The 25,338-nt window shown below is 44.7% G+C and overlaps 3 protein-coding genes across 18 annotated transcripts in view; 1 reads left to right on the top strand and 2 right to left on the bottom strand.

Annotated features, from left to right (window-relative positions):
- The window catches only part of TMEM253 (transmembrane protein 253), a 39,276-nt gene extending 26,401 nt beyond the window's left edge, over nucleotides 1-12,875 (top strand). The window contains exon 10 of the mRNA XM_051822617.2: nucleotides 11,994-12,875. The gene's annotated coding sequence lies outside the window, so the exon portion shown is untranslated. The remainder of the gene's footprint in view (nucleotides 1-11,993) is intronic.
- LOC100352789 (calcium and integrin-binding protein 1) lies at nucleotides 1,765-14,818 on the bottom strand. Its single transcript, XM_070053943.1, has one exon. The coding sequence runs from the start codon at nucleotides 12,781-12,783 to the stop codon at nucleotides 12,208-12,210; it is 576 nt and encodes a 191-aa protein (XP_069910044.1). The 5' UTR covers nucleotides 12,784-14,818; the 3' UTR covers nucleotides 1,765-12,207.
- Nucleotides 14,819-22,921: 8,103 nt separating this feature from the next.
- Nucleotides 22,922-25,338, bottom strand: part of HNRNPC (heterogeneous nuclear ribonucleoprotein C) — a 55,915-nt gene continuing 53,498 nt past the window's right edge. For all 16 annotated transcript variants that reach the window (XM_070053233.1, XM_070053236.1, XM_070053230.1 and 13 more), the window contains one exon: nucleotides 22,922-23,362. In XM_070053233.1, the coding sequence (XP_069909334.1) occupies nucleotides 23,360-23,362 (3 nt within the window). In that variant the 3' untranslated portion in view covers nucleotides 22,922-23,359. The remainder of the gene's footprint in view (nucleotides 23,363-25,338) is intronic.

Here is a 25,338-nt window from a genome sequence, read left to right as displayed (position 1 = left end):
GGTGGCTTAACCCACTGTACCACAACACAGGACCCAGAAATTTTTTAATTGTTCAAAAATGTAATAAACCATCTGGAGAGAACTAGAAGGTCCAGTGTGGACGGTGCTAACCTATAGGACAAGTATGACAATTATAAGATGATATTATGGGAGCCAGCGCCATGGCTCACTTTGGTTAATCCTCCACCTTGTGGTGCCGGCATCCCATATGGGTGCTGGGTTCTAGTTCCGGTTGCTCCTCTTCCAGTCCAGCTCTCTGCTGTGGCCCAGGAAGACAGTGGAGGATGGCCCAAGAGTGGCCAAGCATGGGAGACCAGGAGGAAGCACCTGGCTCCTGGCTTTGAATCGGCGCAGTGCCAGCCAAAGTGGCCATTTGGGAGGTGAACCAACGGAAGGAAAACCTTTCTCTCTGTCTCTCTCTCTCTCTCACTGTCTAACTTTATCTGTCAAAAAAAAAAAAAAAGGATATTATGTGTGCAACCCCATGGTAATAAATTTGAAAATCTGGAGAAGCAAATATTTTTGAGCAAAAAAGAAATAATCAAAATGATTTAATAAGCAGGAGAAATAACTAAAATAATAAAAATTAAAATCTATTTTTTAATAAAGTTACAACTTTTTTTTTTTTTTTTTTTTTACAGGCAGAGTGGACAGTGAGAGAGAGAGAGAGAGAGAAAGGTCTTCCTTTGCCGTTGGTTCACCCTCCAATGGCCCCTGCGGCCGGCCTAAAGTTACAGCTTTTTAAAAAAAAGATTTATTGGCCGGCGCCGCGGCTCACTAGACTAATCCTCCACCTAGCGGCGCCGGCACACCGGGTTCTAGTCCCAATCGGAGCGCTGGAATCTGTCCCGGTTGCCCCTCTTCCAGGCCAGCTCTCTGCTGTGGCCAGGGAGTGCAGTGGAGGATGGCCCAAGTGCTTGGGCCCTGCACCCCATGGGAGACCAGGAGAAGTACCTGGCTCCTGCCATCGGATCAGCGCGGTGCGCCGGCCGTAGGGGCCATTGGAGGGTGAACCAACGGCAAAGGAAGACTCTCTGTCTCTCTCTCTCACTGTCCACTCTGCCTGTCAAAAAAAATTTTTATTTATTTATTTATTTATTTATTTGAAAGTCAGAGTAACACAGAGAGAGGAGAGGCAGAGAGAGAGAGATCTTCCATCCGTTGGTTCACTCCCCAATTGTCTGCAACGGCCGGAGCTGTGCCGATCCGAAGCCAGGAGCCAGGAGCTTCTTCCAGGTCTACACTGGTGCAGGGGCCCAAGGACTTGGGCCATCTTTTACTGCTTTCCCAGGCCATTGCAGAGAGCTGGATCGGAAGTGGAGCAGCTGGGATGCCAACCAGCATCCATATGGGATGGCAGCACTACAGGATATGCCACAGCACCAGCTCCAAGATCTATCTTTTTTAAATGTTAATTTTAATTTATTTGTGAGGCCAAGAGATAGGGAGACAGAAAGAGTTTCCATCCATTAGTTCACTCCCCAAATGCCCACAATTGGCCCTGACTGTGGCTGATTCTAGGAGACAGAAAGGCAATCCAGGTCTCCTGCATGGGTGGCAATTATCTGAGCCATCACCACTGTATTCATTAGCAGGAAGCTGGAATCAGGAGCAGAGCTGGTATCAAACCCAGGCACTCTGATATGAAATGTGGGCATCCCATTCAGTGTCTCAACTACTCAACTTTGTGCCCACTCCCAAGATCTGTCTTCTAAAAAGGTATCTGTATCAGATGGTTCTACAGTTCAGTATATATCATTTCTGTTTTTTTTTTTTAAAGATTATTTATTTGAAAGCTGAGTGATAGAGATTGGGAGAGATACAGAGCAAGCTTCCACCTGCTGATTCAAATGTCCAAAACAGCTGGGACTGAGCTAGGTCAAAGCCAGGAGCCAGGAACTCCATCTGGGTCTTCCATGTGGGTGTCCAGCACCCAAGCACTTGGGCCATCTTCTGCTGCCTTCCCAGGTTCATCAGCAGGGAACTGGATCAGAAGCTGAGCAGCTGAGACTTGAACCAGTGCCCTGCATGGGATGCCAGCATAATAACCAGCAGCTTAGACTGCAGTGCCCAAACACCTGCCCCGTGTACATCCTTTTTGAAGAACAAATATTCTTATCTGAATCAAGTTATTCAACACTGTTGGAAAAGAAGAACTGCAATACATTTCATTAAACTAGCTTATCCTCAATACTAAAACATAATAAAGGTAATACAAAAAAAAAAAAAAAACAAACCCACTTTATCTTTGAATATAGATGCCAAGGTTCCAAATGAAATACTTGTGTATCCAATTCAATAATCTATTAAAAGAAAATAATTTCATGACCAAGTAGGATTCCAGATGAATGGTTTAAGAAACATGTCTTCAATTCACGGTGGGTGGGAACAAAATAAAGGAGGGGGCTGGCGCTGTGGCGTAGTGGGTAAAGCCGCTGCCTGCAGTGCCAGCATCCCATTTGGGCACCAGTTCAAGATCCAGCTGCTCCACTTCCAGTCCAGCTCTCTGCTATGGCCTGGGAAAGCAGAAGATGGCCCAAGTCCTTGGACCCCTGCACCCATGTGGGAGACCCAGAAGAAGCTCCTGGCTCCTGACTTCGGAACAGCTGAGCTCCAGCTGTTGTGGCTAATTGGTGAATGAACCGGTGGATGGAAGACCTCTCTCTCTCTCTCTGCCTCTTCTTCTCTCTCTAACTCTGACTTTCAAATAAATAAATAAATCTTTAAAAAAAAAAAAAAACAAGGAAGGTCATCTGATTATCCTGAGAGTTATTGGAAAGGCATTGGATAAAAGCCAGCAGCCATTTCTAATACATCAGCTGATGTTTATTAAATGCTTGCCATGTGTCAGGCATTGTTCTAAGTGCTTTGCTAGCATTAACTTAATTCTCCTAACAACAGTTGTACTTCTGCGGTTATTATTTTTCTTATTTTACAGAGGAGGGAACTAAGGCTCAGCAGGGTTCAGTAGTGTCACGCATTTAGGCATTGATGGAGCTGGGATCTGAACTCAGGTTGAGCATCTCTGGAGCAGACATTCTGAGCAGCAGCACACACTGCCTCCAGTAAAATCTCTGATTGGCACTAACAGGAAATCATCACGTCTGCATGTGAGCAGCATTAATAAGCAGAGGCTAACAGTAAGCCTTACAATAGAAGGTACGATATCCATGAAAATCCAGGAGCAAGTTCATGGTTGGGATCGTTGTGAGGATGCATCAGTACATAGCATCACTCTTCTGAGTGATTTAGAAAAAGAATGAAATGTAATCAGATGAGGGCAAAATATCAACTGTGTCTTTGATAGAGGCTGCATCAGATACATGGATTGTATCTGTGGGAGAATGTTCTTTATGAAACCAAGCTCCAGAGAGCTGGCCAACTTTGCTGACTCAGGCACAGCTACACTGGACCAAGGCAGGACGCTTCCCCTTATGAGAGGCCTAAGCTGCACATGCCTAGTTTATTCCCCCACAAATTTCTCAATGAAATGTCACTGTCCCAGAGGTGAAGGGAATAAATGGGTACAGAAACCCAGGAATATCATGCTTGAGTGACCTCCCACTACATGACTCGTTTTATTGAAAAACATTGAAATTGGAGGCAAACATTCGGCACAATGGTTAAGACACCACTTAGGAACTTAGGATGTCTGCATCAGCAAAGCCGAGTGCAGAGAAAGAGGTCTTCCATCTGCTGGTTCACTCCCAGATGGCCACAATGGCCAGAGCTGTGCCAATCCGAAGCCAGGAGCCAGGATCTTCTTCCAGATCTCCTATGTGGGTGAGGGGCCCAAGCACTTGGGCCATCCTCTACTGCTTTCCCAGGTCACAGCAGAGAGCTAGATCAGAAGTGGAGCAGCCAGGACTCGAACCAGTGCCCATAAGGGATGCCGGCACTGCATGTGGTGCCTTTATCTGCTACGCCACAGTGCCGGCCCCTTGCAGCTCAGCTTCTGATTCCAGCTTCTTACTATTGCACACCCTGGAAGGAGCTGGTAATGGGTCAAGTAATTGGGTCCCTGCCATGTGTGTGGAAGACCTGGATTAAATTTCAAGTTCTTGGCCACAGCCTGGACTACCTACAGCTCTTAAGGGCATTTGGAGAGTGAACCAGAGAATGGAAGATCCATCTGTGTGTGTGTGTGTGTCTCTCTCTGCCTTTCAAATACATTTAAAAAAATTTTTTAACAAAAAATTTAATTTAATTTCCAATCCAATCACAACTTATAAATGAGCAAGACTAAAAGCCTCACTGGGACAAGCCATTGTGAGAACTGCTACAAGAGACCTCTGACTCAGAAAAATTAAACAACTTGATCAAGTTTATCCAGTTTGAAAGTAGCCAAATGACTGGCCAGGAAAAAGTAAACAAAGGTATTGAGACATCACGTGAACTTTTGAAGATGTTGTTACACTATCATTCAACTTACTAAGCAATCAGAAAGTGTTTCTAATCAGGGAGCCAATTTTTCCAAAGGGGAAGTTGCAAAGAAGAGGTAGGAATATCCCCCAGCAACCAAGGTCTTCGAGTTTGTTAAAACAACTTTATTGTAAAGAATAGAAATGTCTGTTTCTAATAACCTCATCAAATAGTCACAGACTTGGAAATATAAAGGAAGCCTCTGATCAAAGGCATACCTAAATCTTGATAATGGTCCAATTTTGCAGCAGGCAGACACTTCCTTCTTACTTCCTAGTCCTATGACATCATCCATTCCTCCCATAGCAGGTGGCTGCGGAAGCACTTGCAGACGAGGGGGCATGCCCACTAGTCACGGGGGGAGCAGGGCAGTGTGCTGAGGGCAGCACACGCAAGGTGAATTTCCCAGGCTTTCTAAACATATGTGGTAATGAGTTGCGAAGATCATCCTATTATTTTCCTGTCCTGAATTTCTCTTAAAGCTTCCTTCATATCCTTGTTTCTCAAAGAGTAGATTAGAGGGATCAGCATTGGAATCACCACTGTATAGATTGCAGCAACAATGTAACCTTGGGTCAGGGAGTAGCTGGACTTAGGGCACAGGTAAGGTACATAAAATGTGTTGTTCCAAAGAAGAGGCTGACAGCAGTGAGATGCAAAGCACAGGTAGAAAGTACCTTGAACCTACCCCGGGCTGAGTTCATTCTCAGGATGGTGATGAGGATTAACAAGTAGGAGATTAAGATGGTGGGAGTGCAGCTCAAAAGGTTGTAACCAGCAACAATGATGAGCGAGGTGTCCACATGCAACAGGGACAAGATGGGAGGTCCATCACAGATGAAGTGAGTGACCATATGAGCACCACAGGATTGCAGACTAAAGATACAGCTTGTGTGGATCAGAGTTGAGAAATCTCACGCTGTAAGATCCCACAAACAGAGGCACAGACCTCAGGAGACATGACAGTTGGGGAGAGCTGTGGATTACAAATAGCAGCGTGGCAGTCATAGGCCATGGCAGCAATGAGATGCACTCACTGGTGGCAAAGCCTCTATAGAAGAACATCTGAGCCGTGCAGCCAAGATATGAAACCACCTTCCTCTTGGCCAAGAAGTTCACCAGGGTCTGGGGGATGACTGGAAGAGTAGCAGAAACCCAAGAAGGAGAGGCTCTTCAGGAGGGAGTACATGGGCTGTGCAAGGGTGGTGCTCATGTGGGTCAGGAAGAGCAAGACCAGGTTCCCCGGAAGGGCAAGGGTGTCCATGCCCAGCAAACCACAAAGAGCAGCTTCTGCAGCTGGGCATCACTGGTGAGACCCAAGAGCTCAAACTCAGTCCCTTGGCTCAGGTTTGTCTCCCCTATGTTCTGTGGTGCTCTGGGGTGTGGAGAGAGAGCGCTGCTGGAAATGAGGCTGAACACTGGGTGGCTTCATCACCTTAGTTCTGCCTTAAGTGCAGCCTTCTGAAGATTAGTCTTACCAAAGAAACTCGGCTTTGTAGTTGGACCACTGTCATAGAGAGGGTCTTCTCTGGTTGGTTGGTTAGTAAGCATTCCATACAAAGCAAAATGCATTCCATACAATGGACAATGTAAAAGAAATATATACAATTTGGTCTCTTGGGGATCACCAAATATTTGAAATATTGAAACAGTCACATACAAATACACATTCACTGTTTTAAATGTGCTTAGCTTTGTTTACTCCTTGTCTGGAATTCAAGAGTGCCTGGCCTCTGGAAGCCTGTATTCTAGAATTGTTACAGCACACAGGCTCTGGCATCAGACTGCCGAGGTTCAAAGCTAGGACTTCACCCTTAGCTTGCTATGCAGCCTTGAGAATGCTACATAATCCCTCTAAGTTTCAGTTTTCTCATCTGAAAAGTAGGGGTAATAGTACCTACCTCAAAGGATTGTTTTAAACATTCAGTGAGTTGAATCTTGAAAAATTCTGGCTTACTGAGAAAGTTCAAGAAATTTAACTGTGATTATTCTCACTGGGAGACAGAATATAATACCCAAATATACACAACCAATGAGATGAACCAACAACAACAAAATTTAGCAGGCAACCTACCACCAACCAGCACAGACATGTGCTAAGTAAGGGTGGCTAAACAGGACCTCAGAGGGCTGAAGGTGGTTAACTGTCAAGCTGTCATACTAGCCCTGTGTGCCCAGCACCTGCCAGCCCCTGCTGTGGGTTCTGAAGATGATAAGGGCTGAGGATGTAGAGAGATGGGGATACTGTAAAGGGCAAACTGAGACTTTGCAGCTGGGGAAATCAGCAAGGGGACTGTGCCATCCATTATGCAGGAAGGCACTGGCATGTCCAGGGAACAGAATCTCCCGGGACTCAGGGGCTATTGGAGTCAGCAGCAAAGGGACAGCTTGTCTCCAAGATGGAGGCTTTGTAAAATACCTTTCCTATTCAGGGAGTGAACAAGGTTGTGGATATGTCACGAAACACCATGCTGTCCTCTGCTCCATTGACTCCTATACCATCCCTGCTCCCGAATTACCTCAATGTACCAGAGTTGGTTAAAGCACTCCATGCCCATCGGCAAATTCTCTCGGGTGAAGAGACTTTGAAGCCAGCAAACATGACTGAGTAGGACCTCAAAGGACAAAAGTGAGTCACCTCATCCTGTGAAAGATGATGGGAGGATTCAGGAAAGGAAAGAGCCATATTGAGAAGGCAAAGATTCAAATTAATACCATTGGCAGAATTCCCAGAACCATCAAACTATCAGAGCAGAAGATTCTGGATATACAGCTAACTAAATTTAGCTGTCAGGTAACTAATGGAGGCACTGTCTGTTGATAGAATTCTGTGAAGAGTGACAAGAAAAAAGCTTTTAGTGATGCCCGGAGAGGTAATACGCCCTAATAAAATCAAGACACTCAAAATATGAGGGTAAAATTGAACATAGAGCTTTTAGGGCCCATGGAGTACAATTTTGATTGATTTCATGTCACTGGGATGCAACATTTAGTTACCTTAACCCAACACCTATTGCTTCATGATAAACCCCAATATTGCTGAATGTGGACATTCTTCTTTTGGTTTATAAATAGCATTGGCATCATTGATGTCAAAAAGCCAACTCAGATTCAAGGAAAAATACAGGACTCAGAGAAATGACTGCAAAACTTCCAGGATGCAAATAACTCACAGGAACTCCAAGAAAGTGGAGGGATGGTTGTTAGGGTTGCTAAGAGCAGAATTTCTTGTGACTCAGCTTCACATCGTCTTTCCTCAATAAACAGCTCCGTTTGGGTGTCAGGTCTGCAAGCATCTCCCCAAGTATCTCTCTGATTAAAAGAATATACAAAAGCAGAGAAAAGTATGATTGTGTCCAATGCTTCGGATAGTGTAGGTGAGGCAGCGAGTCTATTCCTGAGTGGGTATGAGGGGTGATAGGGTAGGGCAGTGATTAATACAGTGGAGAGCTGATCCGAGCCTCCAGGTTTATTATTATCTTCCCACTCTTTTCTACCATCTTTCTTCCATGGTATGCACTGAATTCAAAATTTTTCACGAGAGAGAGAGTTGGACGAGGAAGGGATTAAAGAGAAATTGGCAACCCTGACAGTTTTTTCAAAAGATGCTGAAGTAACCACTACTTCTATTGGCTGCAGTTTGTACCTGTAAGTGAAAAGTAGGAAAATGTAAAGCTAGTCTTATCGTGAGGGATAAAATACTAGGGAGTACAGTGTCTAGGAGAGAGAGCAAATGCCTGGGGCCTAGAGGTGAGGAGGGATAGGCCAGGTGCTTATTTATACCTTGCTCCTTGCCCTCCTCCACTGGTAGCTCAGTGACAGCACCTGTCGGTATTCAGAACCAGCAGCCAGTGAGCGTCTTCAAACAACAGGTCTTAAACAGTGAGTTGCCTTGCCCAAGGCTCACTGGAGAAGCTTGTGATGTGTGCACATTCCAGCTCCCAGCTGCAATAAATTTGATCCAAAACACCATTATCTGGACCCCAAAATGTGATTATTCTGAAACAGGTGGTCTTAAACCACAGTTAAAGAAACATGAGCCATGGGGCACTTGCAGCCACAGACAGAGCTTTCCTAACTTGCTAGAATTCTCTGTGTCCTAGGCACCCTGCCTGCTGGTAGGGTGCTTGTACTGGACTTGGTCTTCCTTCCCAAAGACTTATCAGTAGTTTACAGTTTCCAGGCACCAGGGGCTACTCGATGGCAATCAAACACCCGAGAATTTCCTCTTTCGCAGTGGCCTGAGATGTTCTTCAGCCAACCATTTAACTCCAGCAAAGCCCATGACTTGGTGGCAGAGCTGTTGCTCTGAAAGCCGGGACACAAGACTTCAACAGAACAATAAAGACACGGCCAGGCTCACTGAGTCTGGGGATCAGAGCCTGCCGCTGACTTTAACCTCTCACGTGGTGAGAGGGTGAGGCAGCCCCACCCCCTGGGAGCTCCTCACCACTGATGTTGTGCTAGCAAGACACACTCCACAGTCATCTTTCCCCTGAATTGCCTTTACATGCAATTACCCAGTATACATTTGTGTCCTAGATTAGAGCAGAGGACCTTCCTGCCCTTTAAGATTATAGTCAAATCTGCTGCTCCTGGTGCTGCTTGTGTGCTTGTGGTACAGACTTGGTACCTCTTTTGTGCAGTCAGGGCTGAGGAGACTCCAGCACCCACCGTGGTCAATGACAAGCCCCAGGAAGGAGTCAAGAGACTGAGAACAGTGTTCACATTAATTTGCAGAATAGTTCTGTGGTGCAGTTTAAGATGAAGAGGCCTGCACCCCTTAGTAAACCCATGAAAGCCTACTGTGAATGTCAGGGTTTGTCAATGAGGCAGATAAGATTCCAATTTGACAGGTAGCTAATCAATGAAACAGACCCACATGCACGGTTGGACATGGAGGAGGAAGCTACACTCGCCACGTCCCACCAACAGGCAGGAGGTGCCCACTAAAAATAGAACCTGATGCTTTGTATCAGACCATTTTCTTCCAGACCAAGAATACATCCTCAATTAGAAAACCACAATTTGGTTCCATCACATCCTGACTACTATAGTTGTTTCTATTCTTTAATTTTTCCTCTTCTCCATTCCTTATTGTACATAAAGCCACAGGTGTATTTGCACAAGCATATTGCATGCTTTCCATTTTCTTTTCCTCCTCCTTTTCTTTTTCTTCTTTACTAGATGGCCAATGGTACCTTTTGATTAACATCAGATGGAGATAGAAGGGGGAAAATACTGGTTCTTTGAAAATATCCCTGGGGCCAGCGCTGTGGTGTAGTGGGTAAAGCCTCTGCCTGCAGCGCCGGCATCCCATATGGGTGCTAGTTCTGGTCCTGGCTGCTCCTCTCCCGGTCCAGCTCTCTGCTGTGGCCTGGGAAAGCAGTACAAGATGGCCCAAGTCCATGAACCCGCATGGGAGACCCGGAGGAAGCTCCTGGCCCTTGGCTTTGGGTCACCACAGCTCCAGCAGAAGCAGCCATCTGAGGAGTGAACCAGCAGATGGAAATCCTCTCTCTGTCTGCCTCCTGCCTCTGCCTCTGCCTCTCTGTAACTCTGCCTTTCAAATAAATAAATAAATCTTTTAAAAAAAGAAAAATTGCCTTCTCCATCATCAGCATGTGCATTCAGCTCTGCTCTTTATATTCCAGTAAGTAATTTTTCTCTCATTGCTTTAAGAAATAAACAGCAACATAAAAAACCCTTGCATGCCTTGTTCAATTGGAGAATATCAATGTTTTTCTTTGTCATTGTAAAACCAAGAACAATCTTATAATTTTTTGTGTGTAGCTGTTACATGTAAGGCAATCTGTCTTTAAGTAGGAGTAAATTACTCTTTTTTAAACTGAAACTCTTTTTAAAAAAAAAAAAGATTTATTTATTTATTTGAAAGGTAGAGTTACAAAGAGGCAGAGGCAGAGAACAAGAGAGAGAAAAAGAGAGAGTCTTCCATCCAATGGTTCACTCCCCAGATAGCCGCATCAGCTAGAGCTGTGGTGGTCCAAAGCCAGGAGCCAGGAGCTTCTTAGTCTCCATGTGGGTGCAGGGGCCCAAGGACTTGGGATCATCCTCTACTGTTTTCCTAGGCCATAACAGAGAGCTGGATCAGAAATGGAGCAGCCAGGACTCCAACAGGTGCCCATATGGGATGCCGGCACTGCAGGCAGTGTCTTTATCTGCTATGCCAAAGCACTGGCCTCTCTTCAGTGTTTTTAGAGTTTATTTTTATTTGAAAGATACAGCAACAGAGAGAGAGAGATCTCCCATCTATTGGTTTACTCTCAAAACACCGACAACAGCCAGAGCTGGGCCCTGCCAAAGCCAGAAGCTTGAAACTCCACCTAGGTCTTGCACATGGGTGGCAGGGATTCAAACACTTGAGCCATCACTTGCTGTCTCCCAGGATCACATTAGCAGGAATGGAAGCAGGGTAGTCAGGTCTCAAACTAGACTCTGATAAGAAATGCGGGGTTCCCACGCAGTGGCTTAACTCACCACACCTGTCTTAGTTCCTCAGTTTTTGTGTCCTGTATTTTGAAGTTCTGTTAATAGGTACACAAACACTTAGGATTGTTCCATCCTCTTTATAAATGTGTCTGCTTATCATTATCAAATTATGTTCTTTGTGCCTGTTAACATTTTTGTTTTGCTCTGAAGTACACTTTTTTCCTGACAATCATGCAGCCAGTAAAAGTTTATTTTTGACTGCTGACAGCATGGTATGTCTTTTTCTATCCATTTACTGTTAATATATTTGTGTTTTTATAGTTAAAGTGCATTTTTTTTTGTGGGAAGCACATAATTGGTTCTTGTTTTTTAATCTAAATCTGACAATCTCTGAATTTAATTGGTTTCTTTAAATAGTTTTCATTTAATGTGAGACTTGCATGCTTAGATTTGAATTGATCATCTTGCTATTTGTTTTCCATTTGTCCTATGTGTTTTGTGTTCCATTTCCTATTTATGCTTTTTCCAATTAGTTGAATATTTCTGTAAGTCCACTTTATGTTTCTCATTGGCTTACTATCTATAACTCTGTCATTTTTATGGGTGTCTTTAGAGCATGTGGTACGCACCTTTAGCTTTTCAGTCTATCTTCCAGTGATACTACACCACATTACGTAGTAGGCTTCTCTTTTCTTCCATCCTATATGCTGTTGTCATGCATTTTACCCTTTTCTATGTTATACACTCCACAACCATGGTTATAATTTTTGGTTTAAATAGTCCATTTAAGGATATTTAAATAACAGGAAAAATAATCTTTCACTTCTACCCATGTGGCTAGCATTTCTGTACTTTTAGGTCCTTTGATAGATCCAGATTGCTATCCATTATTTTACTTGTACATTAATGATATTCTTTAACATTTCTTATTGTGTTGTTCTGCTGGTGATTAATTCTTTCAGCTACTCAATGTCTGAAGATGTCTTTTTCTGATGTTCATTTTTGAAAGATAACTTAGCAAGTTTAGTTATAATTTCAGGTTGGCAGGGTTTTTTTCCCCTTCAAGTATGTTAAAGATGGTGCACCATTCATTGTCTTTTTTTTTTTTTTTTTTTTTTCAGAACTTCTAAATCTTTATTACTGTTGAGTAGAAACAGCACTTGATGGCAGTGAGAAGGGGAGAGGCCCTGACAAGGCGCACTCTCCCCTGCCCGAGGCCCAGACGGCACGGTGCCGGCTCCAGGCTGGGCCGGCATGGCCGGCCCTGGCACCACAGGTGTACCCCTTGGCCGCAGCTCCACAGTGGACGGGTTCTTGGACACGTGGGGGCTGCTGTCACAGGACAATCTTGAAGGAGCTGGCAAAGTCTGGTGAGCGTGAGATGACGTGCTGGAACTCTGACAGGTTGATGGTGCCGTCCCGGTCGATGTCGGACTCCTCCAAGATGTTGTCGATGAGCTGCTTCATTTCGGAAGCGCTGAGCCGCGTGTCCTCGCCCTCGCCCGTGAGGCAGTTGACCAGGCGGCTCAGGTCTTCCCTGTCCAAGGTTCCGTCATCGTCAAAGTCGAAGATGCAGAAGGCGTAGTGGGACTTGATGTCTGGGGTTGCGTTGTCACTGAACACGCTGAGCAGGTCCAGGAAGTCCTCGAAGCTCAGGCTGTCTCTGGTTGGGGACGTGGAGAAGACCCTGCAGATCCGCTCCTTGAAGGGGTTGGCCTTGAGCTCCGGAAGGCTGAGGATCTGCTCAAAGGACACCCGTGCGCGTAGGGACTCCTCCACGCTCCGGTGCTCCTGCGGCAGCAGCTCACAAAACCGCCTGTGGGCTAGGAGGATCTCCTGCTTCGTCAGGAATGTCAAATCCTGGTACTCGGCCAGCAGCTCCTTGGACAGGCGGCTGCCCGAGCCCCCCATCGTCGCGTCGCGCGCACCGATCCGTCCCGACGACTCTTCCTCGGGACGCCGACAACTTTCTCACTTCCGCCCTCGGGCCGCGTCCCCGCCCCGTCCCCGCGGCAACCGCCCGGGGCTGCCGCCCCTGGGCCCGCCCCTGCTTAAAGCGCCCAGGCGCTCCTAGGCGGGCGTAGCCGGCGAGCCATTCATTGTCTTCTTGTTTGCACTGTGTCCTGTGAGAAATACGCTGTCATCTTTATGTCTCTGTATGTAACATATCATTTTTCTCTGCATGCTTTCAAGATTTTCTCTTTATCATGGGTTTTGAACAATTTGATTATAGAATGTTTTTATGAAGTTTTCTTTTTCTTGTGCTTATTCCATTGAGCTTATTGGATCTGTGGGTTTACTATTTTCATCAGTTTGACAATGTTAAATTTTTTTTTCTAATGTCCCTCTCTCTCCTTGCCTTAGAAACTCATTACCCATATATTAGGCTTCTTGATGGAATGCCATTGCTCACTCCTGCTCTTCTCATTACTTGTTATTCCTTTTCATTCTCTCTAGGGTGTTTTTTTATATATATATAATTTTTATTGTTTTGCCTCCAAGTTCATTACTGATCTTTTCTTCCCTAATGTCTCATCTGCTGTTAGTTGAAGTGTGTATTTTCATACAGACACTGTAGTTTTTATCTCTAGAAGCTTCTTTTTTAAAGATTAATTTTATTTCAGAGAGAGAGAGAGAAAGAGAGAGAATCCATCTTCTATTTGCTAGTTTACTCCCCAATAGGCCACAACAAGCTGGGGCTGGGCCAAGCTAAAGACAGGAGCCTGAAATTCTACCAGGGTCTCCTCATGGGTGGCAGGGACCCAAGTATTTGGGCCATCTTCTGCTGCTTCCCATTAGCTTCACATTAGCATAGAGCTGGATTGGAAGTGGAGTAATAGGACTTGAGCCAGCGTTTACATGGGATACCAGCAGAACAGGCAGTGGCTTAATCCACTGCACCACAACACTGACCCCCAGAATTTTTATCCTAGTCTCTTTATTATATCTTCCTATCTTTATTTGGTATGCATATGGAATGCAGGTATAATAACCATTGAAATGTGGTTCCCTGATAATTTTTTTTATTTATTTTGACAGGTAGAGATATAGATAGTGAGAGTGAGAGAGAGAGAGAGAGAGAGAGAAAGAGAGAGAGGGAAAGGTCTTCCTTACGTTGGTTCACTCCCCTAATGGCTGCCACGGCTGGCGCTGCGCCGATCCGAAGCCAGGAGCCAGGTGCTTCTTCCTGGTCTCCCACGCGGGTGCAGGGGCCCAAGCACTTGGGCCATCCTCCACTGCCTTCCCAGGCCACAGCAGAGAGCTGGACTGGAAGAGGAGCAACCAGGACTAGAACCCAGCACCCATATGGGATGCCAGTGCTGCAGGCGGAGGATTAACCAAGTGAGCCACAGTGCCGGCCTGATTCCCTGATAATTTTAACAACTGTGTCAATTCTGGATTGGTTTCAATTGGTTGTTTATTTCTCATTTATGGGTCATGTTTTCCCATTTCTTTACATCCCTAATAATCTTTGTTTGAGTACTAGATACTGTAAATTTTATACTGTTGGGTACTGCATGTTTTTATATTCCTATGAATATTTTTTGCTTCTGGGATGCAATTAAAACTTCTTGGCAACAGCCTGATCCATTTGAGTCATGCTTTCATGATTTGTTAGGCTAATTATTCACCACTATAGACCTTCCTGAATACCCCACCCAACACCCCATGAGTTCCAGTCTGACTGGTGGGAACCAGCAGGGTGCTTAGCCTATGCGAGCACTGGACACTGTACTGACCAGTCCCCACTTGTTCCTTCCTTGTCCTTGGGGACTTTCTGCACATGACGTACTTGCCCCGTGCTGATGAATACTTGACAGGGAGCCCTCTGCGGGCGTCCTGTGGTGTTTCTCTCTTTGGTGCTGTGTCACGTGAACATTCGCTCCATAGGTCTCCCCAAACTCTCACCTCCTCCCTTCCAGTGGCACGGGTTCCCAGGCTCCCCTCAGCGCCCCAGCCTCTGCCGTTACCGTGGCAACCCCCCAAAGGCAGTACGCTGGGCACTGTCACCTTCACTTCATTTGGTTCCTGCCTCTCAGCAGTCATTATCTTTTGTTGCTGCTGCTTTGTCGTTTTATGGGTGTTTAAATCATTTTTTAAAATTCCTGGAGTGGTATGAGGCAAGAGGGTAAATTGTGTTCCTACTACTCCATCTTGGCAGAAAGTAAATGTTCCTCATGGTAAAAATTAGGCTTCCTGATTTCTAAAAATTGAGAAATTCTTTCCATATCTTCCTATATCCTGGTTTTTGCTTCTGTCATCTCTTCATGCAGAGATCCAACAGAAAATTAATACATTCTTCACTACACACACACACACACACACACACACACACTGCTTTCACACAAAGCATTCATCTAATGACTGTATTTTTGTGGGAGACTAAGGAGAAGTTTCTATTGAACTTATTCATAAACATCCAAATTGCTTCTAAGATTCTGTTGTTCTTACACTTCTCTCTGACTCTCTGACACCGGGCCTATCTCTCTAGACTTCACCCTGTGTGACACTTGGCCTCTGAGTGTCTTCTGTCTTATCTCCAGTGATTCTCTTTCTTTTGTTTTGCTTTCCCCTCTATATACTCTTCCTTCTCTTCTTCCTCCAGGTCTTCTTTTAAAAAATTTTTTTCAAATTCTTCTTGTCACACTTTGCCCTCTTAAGTTCCTGCCAATATTTATGCCCTGTGATCTCACCTCCAACCAAAGTTTATGTAAATCCCAGAATAATAATAGCCAATATTTAGTTGGGGATCTATTGTGGTAGATTTCCTGCAGAGATGGCAGTTCTTTTTTCCCTTTTTAAAGATTTATTTTATTTATTTGAAAGGCAGAGTTAGAGAGAGAGAGGGAGAGGCTTAAATAGAGAAATCTTCCATCCACTGGTTCAGTCCCCAAGTGTCTGCAATGGTCAGGGTTGGGCCAGACAGAAGCCAGGAGCCAGGAGCTTCCTCCAAGTCTGCCACGTGGGTGCAGAGCCCAAGGACTTGAGCCATCTTCCACTGCTTTCCCAGGTGCATTAGCAGAGAGCTGGATCCGAAGTGAAGTAGCCGGGACCCAAAACAGTGGCCATACGGAATGCTGGCCATCAAAGGTGGCAGCTTTACCTGCTATGCTACAACCCTGAATTTTTTTTTTTTTTAAAGAAAGTTCTCTATTGTTACCTGCTGATGATTTTTTTTTTTTAAGATTTTTTTCTTTGAAAGGCAGAGTGATACAGAGAGACAGACAGACAGAAAGGGATCTTCCATTCACTGGTTCTCTCCCCAATAAGCCAAAAGACCTAGGGCCAGGCCAGGCTGAAGCCAGGAGTCTGGAGTTTCATCTGGGTCTCCCGCATGGGAAGTAGGGACCAAGTACTTTTGCTGCTTTCCCAGGCTCATTAGCAGGGAGCTGCAGCAGAGGTAGCAGACACGGGATGTTGGCACTGCAGGCAGTTGTTTAACCCATTGTGCCCCAGTGTTGGCCTGCTGGCAGTTTTCTACGTGAGACAGTAAGGAATGCTAACATTTTGTGAAGCCTATGGTTTTTTATCAGGTGATATTTTTAAGATTTTTTTTAGAAGTCAGGCATTTTCTCAAAGAAGAGCTAACAGGGAAGTCCCAAAGCAACAAAAATGGGAGTTTCTCTCACTTTCTTTTCTTCCTCCAGAGCAAAGTGGGAAGGCCCTGTGCAACTCATAAAGCCTGAAAAACTCTGCACTAAGAAGTAGACAGCAGCATACATAGCGACTATAGAAAACTTACAGTGAACAAGAAAATTGGTTTGTATTAAAATATTGCAGATACCTCAAATTAATCACCTCCCTACAGAAGGGAAGACTGGGAATTTCTGAGATTGGAAAATAGAGGAAACAGCAAAGTGGGATCTGAACATTAAATTTCACTATTTCAACATTCTCTGTGGGAAAGTAATGTCAGGAATGATGAATTAGTAGTCAAAAATGACCCACTGAAAAACTTTCCTGAACTCTTTCTGCTGCAGCAAGTTTGCCCTTTTCACAAGGAGAGAAGCAGAAGAAGAGTCCCAAGTCCTGGCAGCTCCAGGATCATGAAGGAAAACAGCTGCAGGTGTTCCTGGAAAAGAGGCACCAGGGCCTTGGGACCTAACCTATTAGCCAAAGGCAGAGAAGATCCTGGCATAGCAGCCCAATTTGAATAAACCACTTGGATGCAGTAAGAAGAGCAGGGAGCCGGTGCCGCAGCTCACTAGGCTAATCTTCCACCTGCGGCGCTGGCACACCAGGTTCTAGTCCCGGTCGGGGTGCCGGATTCTGTCCCGGTTGCCCCTCTTCCAGGCCAGCTCTCTGCTGTGGCCCGGGAGTGCAGTGGAGGATGGCCCAAGTGCTTGGGCCCTGCACCCCATGGGAGACCAGAATAAGCACTCGGCTCCTGGCTTCAGATCAGCACAGTGCGCCAGCCGCGGCGGCCATTGGAGGGTGAACCAACGGAAAAGGAAGACTTTTCTCTCTGTCTCTCTCTCTTCTCACTGTCCACTCTGCCTGTCAGTAAAAAGAAAAAAAGGGCAGGGAAGCAGGATACTTCCCTCTTACAAACCAACAATATGAGAAGTGGATCTGTGCAATATTGGTTTTGGAACCTGTGGTTCAATACAAGGTCTTCCTACTCCATTCAGATGTGTTTACATGTAAATACACGACAGAGAGAGATTTAGGTCTTTATCTTCTTATTATGATTTATTCAATATTACTAAATTTTTGACTGATCCATTAGAAAAATATTAAAAACTTAGTCTATGATTTTAGATTATCAATTTCTGCAAGTTTTGTTCATTTTTCTTTTCCTTATTTCGAGTCTAGGCTATTAGGTACAAAAAGTTCATGATTGTTGTATCATTTTGGTAGATAGCTAGTTTAGAGAAATAGTGTTCTGACTATGCTTTACAACAGCTTTGAGATAAAACTCACATACCATACAATTCACTATTTAAAGTGTACAAATCGATGGTTTTTAGATGCTCACAGATATAGGTAACCACCACTACAGCCAACATTAGAACAGTGTTATCACCTCAAAGAGAAACTCCATACCCTTTAGCTGTCACTACCCTGCCCTCTGCTCTTGCTCCCATCCTAGTGCTTAAACATAATATGCTTTTTCCATATATTTCCCTATCTGGACTTGTAGATGAATGGAATCATAATTTCACTGAGCATGCTTTCAAGGTTCATTCTTTTTTTAAGATTTATTTTAGAGGCCAGTGCTGTAGTGTAGCGGCTAAAGCCGCTGCCTGCCATGCTGGCATCCCACATGGGTGCCCGTTTGAGACCCGCCTGCTCTACTTCCGATCCAGCTCTCTGCTGTGGCCTGGGAAAGCAGTAGAAGATGGCCCAAGTCCTTGGGCCCCTGCACGCACATGGGAGACCCGGAAGAAGCTCCTGGTTCCTGGCTTCGGATCGATGCAGCTCCACCCAATGCAGCCATCTAGGGAGTGAACCAGGGGATGGAAGACTCTCTCTCTGCCTCTCCTTCTCTGTGTAACTCTGACTTTCAAGTAAATAAGTAAATCTTAAAGGAAAAAAAAATTTCATTGTGAGGTAGAGAGAAACAGAGAGAAGAGAGCTCCCATCACATGCCTGTGATGGCAGAGAGGGGGGCAAGGGTAAAGCCGAGAGCCAGGAACTCACTTCATTTTTCCTACATGGGTATCAGGAACCCAATTACTTGATCTATTACTGTTGCCTTCAATGGTCTGTCATAGTAGAAAGTTGGGTCAGGAGCCATAGCCCGGAACTCAGGCACTCTGATATGGGACATGGGTGTCAACTGCTAGGCCAAGAACCTGCACACAAATTAAAAATTTCTATTGTGGCATAGTGGGTTAAGGTGCCCACCTGTAATACTGGCATCTCATATGCGTGCTGGTTCATGTCCCAGCTGCCCTGCTTCCAATCCAGCTCCTTGCTAATGTACCTGGGAAGGCAATGGAAGATGGCCCTGGTAACTGGGCCCCTGTACCCACAGGGGAGACCCGGATGAAGCTCTTGGCTTCAGCCTAGCCCAGCCCCAGCCAATTATAGCCTTTTGGGGACCAGAAGATGGAAGCTCTCTCTCTCTTTCCATCTCTTCCACTCTCTGTAATGCTGCCTTTTAAATGAGTAAATAAATCTTAAAAAGAATCAAAATATTTCAAATGCATGGAAAGTAGACAACATGAATGACCTATGGATGATGTAAGGCATTAAAAAAGAAACAGCAATAGCATTAAAAAAAAAAAAAAAAAAAAAAAAAAAAAAAAGGTTGGTGGGGCCAGTGCTGTGGTGTGCTAAGTAAGCCTCCACTTTGGCACTAGCATCCCATATGGGCACTGGTTCAAATCCAAGTGATCCACTTCCAATCCAGCTCCCTGCTAATGGCCTGGGAAAGCAGTGGAAGATGCCCCAAGTGCTTGGGCCCGTACACTTATGTGGGAGACCTGGAAGAAGCTCCTAGCTCCTGGCTTCAGATGGGGCCAGCTCCAGCTGTTATGGCCATTTGGGGAGTGAATTAGCAAATTGAAGACCTCTCTCCCTGTCTCTCCTCTCTGTAACTCTGCCTCTCAAATTAATAAATCTTTAGAAAAATTGCAAATACACAATCTAATGATGCATTTTTTTTTTTTTTTTTTTTTTTTTGACAGGCAGAGTGGACAGTGAGAGAGAGACAGAGAGAGAAAGGTCTTCCTTTTGCCGTTGGTTCACCCTCCAATGGCCGCCGCTGCAGCCGGCGCACCGCGCTGATCCTGGCAGGAGCCAGGAGCCAGGTGCTTTTCCTGGTCTCCCATGGGGTGCAGGGCCCAAGCACCTGGGCCATCCTCCACTGCACTCCCTGGCCATAGCAGAGAGCTGGCCTGGAAGAGGGGCAACCGGGACAGAATCCGGCGCCCCAACCGGGACTAGAACCCGGTGTGCCGGCGCCGCAAGGTGGAGGATTAGCCTATTGAGCCACGGCGCCGGCTCTAATGATGCATATTAAGAACTCAGAAAACCTAGAATAAACCAAACCCAAAATTAGCAGGTAACCAGGAACCATAAGAATCAAGCAGAAATCAATGAAATTGAACCAAAAAATACAAAAATTCAGCACAACAAAAAGCTGGGGTTTTTTTTGAGAAGGTTAAGTGGAGAAACCTTTAGCCAGCCTAAGAATGGAAAAAGTGAGAAAAAAAAGTAAATAAAATGAGATGAGGCCGACGCCACGGCTCAACAGGCTAATCCTCCGCCTTGCGGCGCCGGCACACCAGGTTCTAGTCCCGGGTCGGGGCGCCGGATTCTGTCCCGGTTGCCCCTCTTCCAGGCCAGCTCTCTGCTGTGGCCCGGAGTGCAGTGGAGGATGGCCCAGGTGCTTGGGCCCTGCACCCCATGGGAGACCAGGAGAAGCACCTGGCTCCTGCCTTTGGATCAGTGTGGTGTGGCAGCCACAGTGCGCCAGCCAGCCACGGTGGCCACTGGAGGGTAAACCAACGGCAAAAAAGAAGACCTTTCTCTCTCTCTGTCTCTCTCTCACCGTCCACTCTGCCTGTCCAAAAAAAAAAAAAAAGTGATGAATAAGAAGACATTACATGACTTTGAAAAGCCCTTGTCTCAACTGTTGAGGAACATTTTTTTCCCCAATTTGAACTCTTTACTTAGTATAGAGTAAATCTGTGTATAAAGTTAATTGAAAATAGATACTAGGAAAAAATAAGACTGGGAATAGGAGAGGGAGGAGGAAGAGGGGTGGGAGTGTGTGTGTTGGGTATGGTAGGAAGAATCACTATGTTCCTAAAGTTGTATTTATGAAATGCATGATTTGTATACCTTAAATAAAAGGTTTCTTGGGGGGAGGGGGACATTACAACCAATACCACAAAAATACAAAGGATCATAAGAAATTACAGCCTTACCACAAAAACTGACAATACAATGGCCAGAGTTGTGGCACACTGGGTTAAGCTGCCACTTATGATGCCAAAATCCTATGTACGAGTGGTAGTTCAAGTCCCAGCTGCTCCACTTCTGTTCTAGCTCCCTCTAATGGACCTGGGGAAGCATCAGATGATGGTCCAAGTGCTTGGGCTCTTGTCATTACTCATGTGGGAAACCTAAACAGGGTTCCAGGCTCCTGGTTTTGGCCTGGTCCATCCTTGGCCCTTGCAGCCAACTGGGGAGTGAATCAGCAGATGGAAGCTCACTCTCTCCCTCTGTCATTGTGCCTTTCAAGTAAATAAATCTTATGTAAAAACCTGCCACACAGATCAGCAGAACAGAGCCAAGAAATTAATCCATATACATACAGCCAAATGATTTTTGTCAAAGGTGCCAAGAACACACATTGGAGAAAATACAGTCTTTTCAATAAATGGTGCTAGCAAAACTAGACACATAAACATAGAATGAAATTATATCCATACCTCTTACTATATACAGAAGTCAACTTAAGATGGATCAGAGACCTAAACCTAAGACCTGAAACTATGAAATTGCTAGATAAAAATATAAAGGAAACATTTCAAGACATCAATATAACCAATTTCTTGGATAAAACCCCCAAACTACAAGCAAGAAAAGCAAAGCTAGACAAACAGGATAATGCCCACCTCAGAAGCTCTTGCAAAGGAAAACCAAGAGTGAAGAAAGAAGACACTTCTGACAGAATGGAAGCGTATGTGCAAGATTAACATACACGGGCTGGTGCTGTGGCATAGTAGGCGAAGCCTCTGCCTGTGGTGCCAGCATCCCATAAGGGCACCAGTTTGTGTCCTGGCTGCTCATCTTCTGATGCGGCTTTCTACATGTGGCCTGGGAAAGCAGTGGAAGATGGCCCAAGTGCTTGGGCTCCTGCACTCACATGGGGGACCCAGAGGAGGCTCCTGGCTCCTGACTTCAGACCAGGCCAGCTCCAACTGCTGTGGCCATTTGGGGAGTAGACCAGCAGATGGAAGACCTTTCTGCCTGTAGCTCTACCTCTCAAATAAATTTTAAAAACCTAAAAAAAAAAAAAAAAGCCTTAAAAAACTCAACAAAAAACCAACCTGTGACCAAATGCACAAAAACCTGAGTAGATGGTTCTCAAAGGAAATACAAATGGCCAACAAGTCTGTGAAAAAACTGCTCAGTACACAAGCTGACAGGAAAATGCAAATGAAAACCGCAGATCTCCCCTCACCCGTCAGAATGCTTATTACCAAAATTAAAAACTAGAAATGGACTTGCCATATGATCCAGCAATCCTAGTACTAACTATATACCCAAGACATGAACTCACTGTATCAGAGATACCTGCTCCACCATGCTTATAGCAGCACTCATCCCAACAGCCAAAATATGGCATCAATGAAGGTGTCAGTCATCAGATGAGTGGGTAAACAAAATGTGGCAAACGCACACTGGAATCCTACACAGCCATAGAAAAAGAATGTCATCTGCAGTAACATGAATGGAACCGAAGGACACAATGTTGAGTAAAATAAATCAGATGCAAAAAAAAAAAAAGACAAAAAAACCCCTCCATGTCTCCCTTATAATGTAGGCACTATAAAAAACAAATGAAGGGGCCAGCACCGTGGTGTAGCAGGTTAAAGTCATGGCCTGAAGTGCAGGCATCCCATGTGGACACTGGTTGTAGTCCCGGCTGTTCCTCTTCCGATCCAGCTCTCTGCTATGGCCTGGGAAAGCAGAAGATGGTCCAAGTCCTTGGGCCCCTGCACCCGACATGGAAGACCCGGAAGAAGCTCCTGGCTTCGGATCAGTGCAGCTCTAGCCATTGTGGCCATTTGGGAGTGAACCAGCAGATGGAAGACTTCTCTCTCTACCTCTACTCTCTCTGTGTAACTCTTTCAAAAAAAGTATATACATATATATTATATATAAAGTATTATTACCTCACAATTTTTTGCCATTTGTAAATTTAAAACTATTCTAAAGATGTTCAAATAAATCTGAAAAAAAAAAAAAAAAAAAAAAAGAGAAAAGAGCAGAGAGGTAAACAATGCGACGTGATACTCCACTCCCTTCATTTTTGGTTTTACATCCAGCAGAAATACTTACACATGCTCAATAAAAGACACCTGTATGATGTTCATAGCAGTTTTATTCATAATAGCCAAAATTAGAAACAGCTCATATGCCTATTAACAGAATGGAAAACTTGTCGTATGTTTACAATGCAATACTATATACAACAGTATGAAGCAACTACAACATGCAACAACACAGGTGAACTGTATAGCTATATTGCTGAGCCAAAGAAGCCAGACACAGAAGACTACATAATATATTATTCCGTTTATTTGAAGTTCGGAGACAGGCAAAACAGATCTGTGTTGTCAGGATCACAGACATCCTTGCAGTAGTGGTACAGTAATTGGAAGAGAGCATGCTTGGTGTTGCTGGAGTGCTGCTGCTGCTCCACTTCTTGACTTCTTGCTGGCTTTTTATGTGTTCAGTGTGGGAAAACTAACAGCCGTACACATGATCTGTGCGCTTTATGTAAATTATTTGTCAATAAAATTTACTGCAAAGCAAGCAAACAGAATGAGATAGCACTACATACCCATTAAAAAGCTTTAAATCAAAATGACCGACAATACCGAGTACTGACAATACAACATTAGGGAGCAACTGAAATGCTCATATATAGTTGGTGAGAATGTATGGTTTGGCAATATCTACTAGAGCTGAATATACATGTACTGAAGATCCTGCAACTCCACCCCAATCATATACTCAACAGAAATGGACACAAATGCCTTCTCACCAGACACAGACAAGAATGCTCACAGCAGCATTACCCAAACTGAAAACATCCAAATGTCCTTCAATGCTGCCAGAGCCTGGAAAGGCCCCTTACAGCTCAGAACTGCGGGCAAGTGAACTTCCTTGGGGTATACCTCAATCAACTGTGAACAGGAGCCAGTTTATCAATAGTCTAGCCTCTCATCCATTGGACAACTCTGAGGCTAGTGTACCCAACTTCAGTGACATCCGACTACTGGCTTCTCCATAACTTTTCTCCCTGCCTTCCCCAGAACTGCCTCTTGGAATCATTCCCCAAGTAACATGTGCATCCAAGTTTTTCTCTCCAGCTCTGTTCCTAGGGGTAGAATGAAATTCTATTCCATTTATATACAGCTCAAAAACTGTCAAAAGCCTATCTATGTTGACACAAGTCAGAAGAGTGTAACCCTGAATGATCACGGGATGTGATCACAGAAGGTGCTGGTAATGTTCCATTTTTGATCACAAGTGTTTAAACGGCCATGCCCACTTTTTAAATCATTATTGTGTGTCCATTTTAAAGTAACTGTATATTTTAATTTCAGAACTTACAAAATGCAGGTGTTCAGGGTAGAAGAGCTGCCTACAAAGGGAAGACTGGGCTTTATGAGAGAAGAAAAGAAAGGTTAACTGCCATGGCCGGGCCATCTTTTCTAGATAATGCCCCTCCCTCCCTTAGCCTAAGATAAGGAATTACTGAGGATTTTTAAGACCTATTACAGTCAGAAGTAGGGGCAGTGAAATTTAACAATGCACCCTCTGAGACAGGTACAAAGCATTCCAACACTCCTTTGGGTGAATGAAGTCACTCTTCAGCCTTGTTTTCCAAGAATGCCTGGCCCAAGACTAATTCTTCACTTTCCCCTTTCCCTCACTCATTCAATATAATTTCAAACACTGTGCCGAACACTATGTATTAACAGTGACAGATAAGGCCTCTGCTCAGTTCTTTTGCAAGAAAAACTAAAAATCATACAAATCGAAGAGCGTGACTACAACTAGGGGTGCTGAGAGTCCTAGTTCTGACAGCCAATTGGCCTAGATAAGGAAAAGATTAAACCTAATTTATTGAAATTAAACCTTTTTAAGTAGGTTTCCTAGACAAAGTGACTTGGAGAACTGCAATCTGAAGGATGAAATAAAAGCTAACTGGGGAAGCAAATGGGCAAAGGTAGCAGGGAGGTTGAAAGGCGGACAAGCTTAATGTGACTGGAACACTGAATGTTAGGAGCACATGAGAGAGACTAGACAGTGGTGTGTCAGAATATCTATGGTCCTGTGGACTAGGCTAAGAAATTTTATTATCCTCAGGGCAAGCAAAGCCAGAATGTATTGAACCAAGAAGTGCCATGATTACATGTTTTGAAAATATCATAGCACTTGTATGATTGGAAAGGGACCAAAGAGCATGTGGGTAGACAGGAGGCTACTACAAGAAGCCAAGAAAGGTGATGACAGCCTGGACTGAATCCTGGGAACCAAGCTGTAGATTAGCTGGCATTGTAACGGCAACCATAAAACAAGTGTTATTACACAACACAGCAGATACAATCATACATTTATATAAGCCACATAATAGTATGTACTTATTAACTACAGCTTTCTCTTCTTGGGAAGGGGGGAAAGAGATGTGACCATGTTGCATGTAAAATTATGCCTAGGATTATCCTGAAGTTACAAAGTACAACTTGGGGGGGGGGGGGGGGAGTTGAA

The sequence above is a fragment of the Oryctolagus cuniculus genome, chromosome 12, assembly GCF_964237555.1.
Source record: "Oryctolagus cuniculus chromosome 12, mOryCun1.1, whole genome shotgun sequence".
In the NCBI taxonomy this organism is placed as follows: Eukaryota; Metazoa; Chordata; class Mammalia; order Lagomorpha; family Leporidae; genus Oryctolagus; species Oryctolagus cuniculus.
The sequence above is the reverse complement of the archived record's forward strand: the minus strand, read 5'-3'. Positions and strand labels throughout refer to the sequence as shown.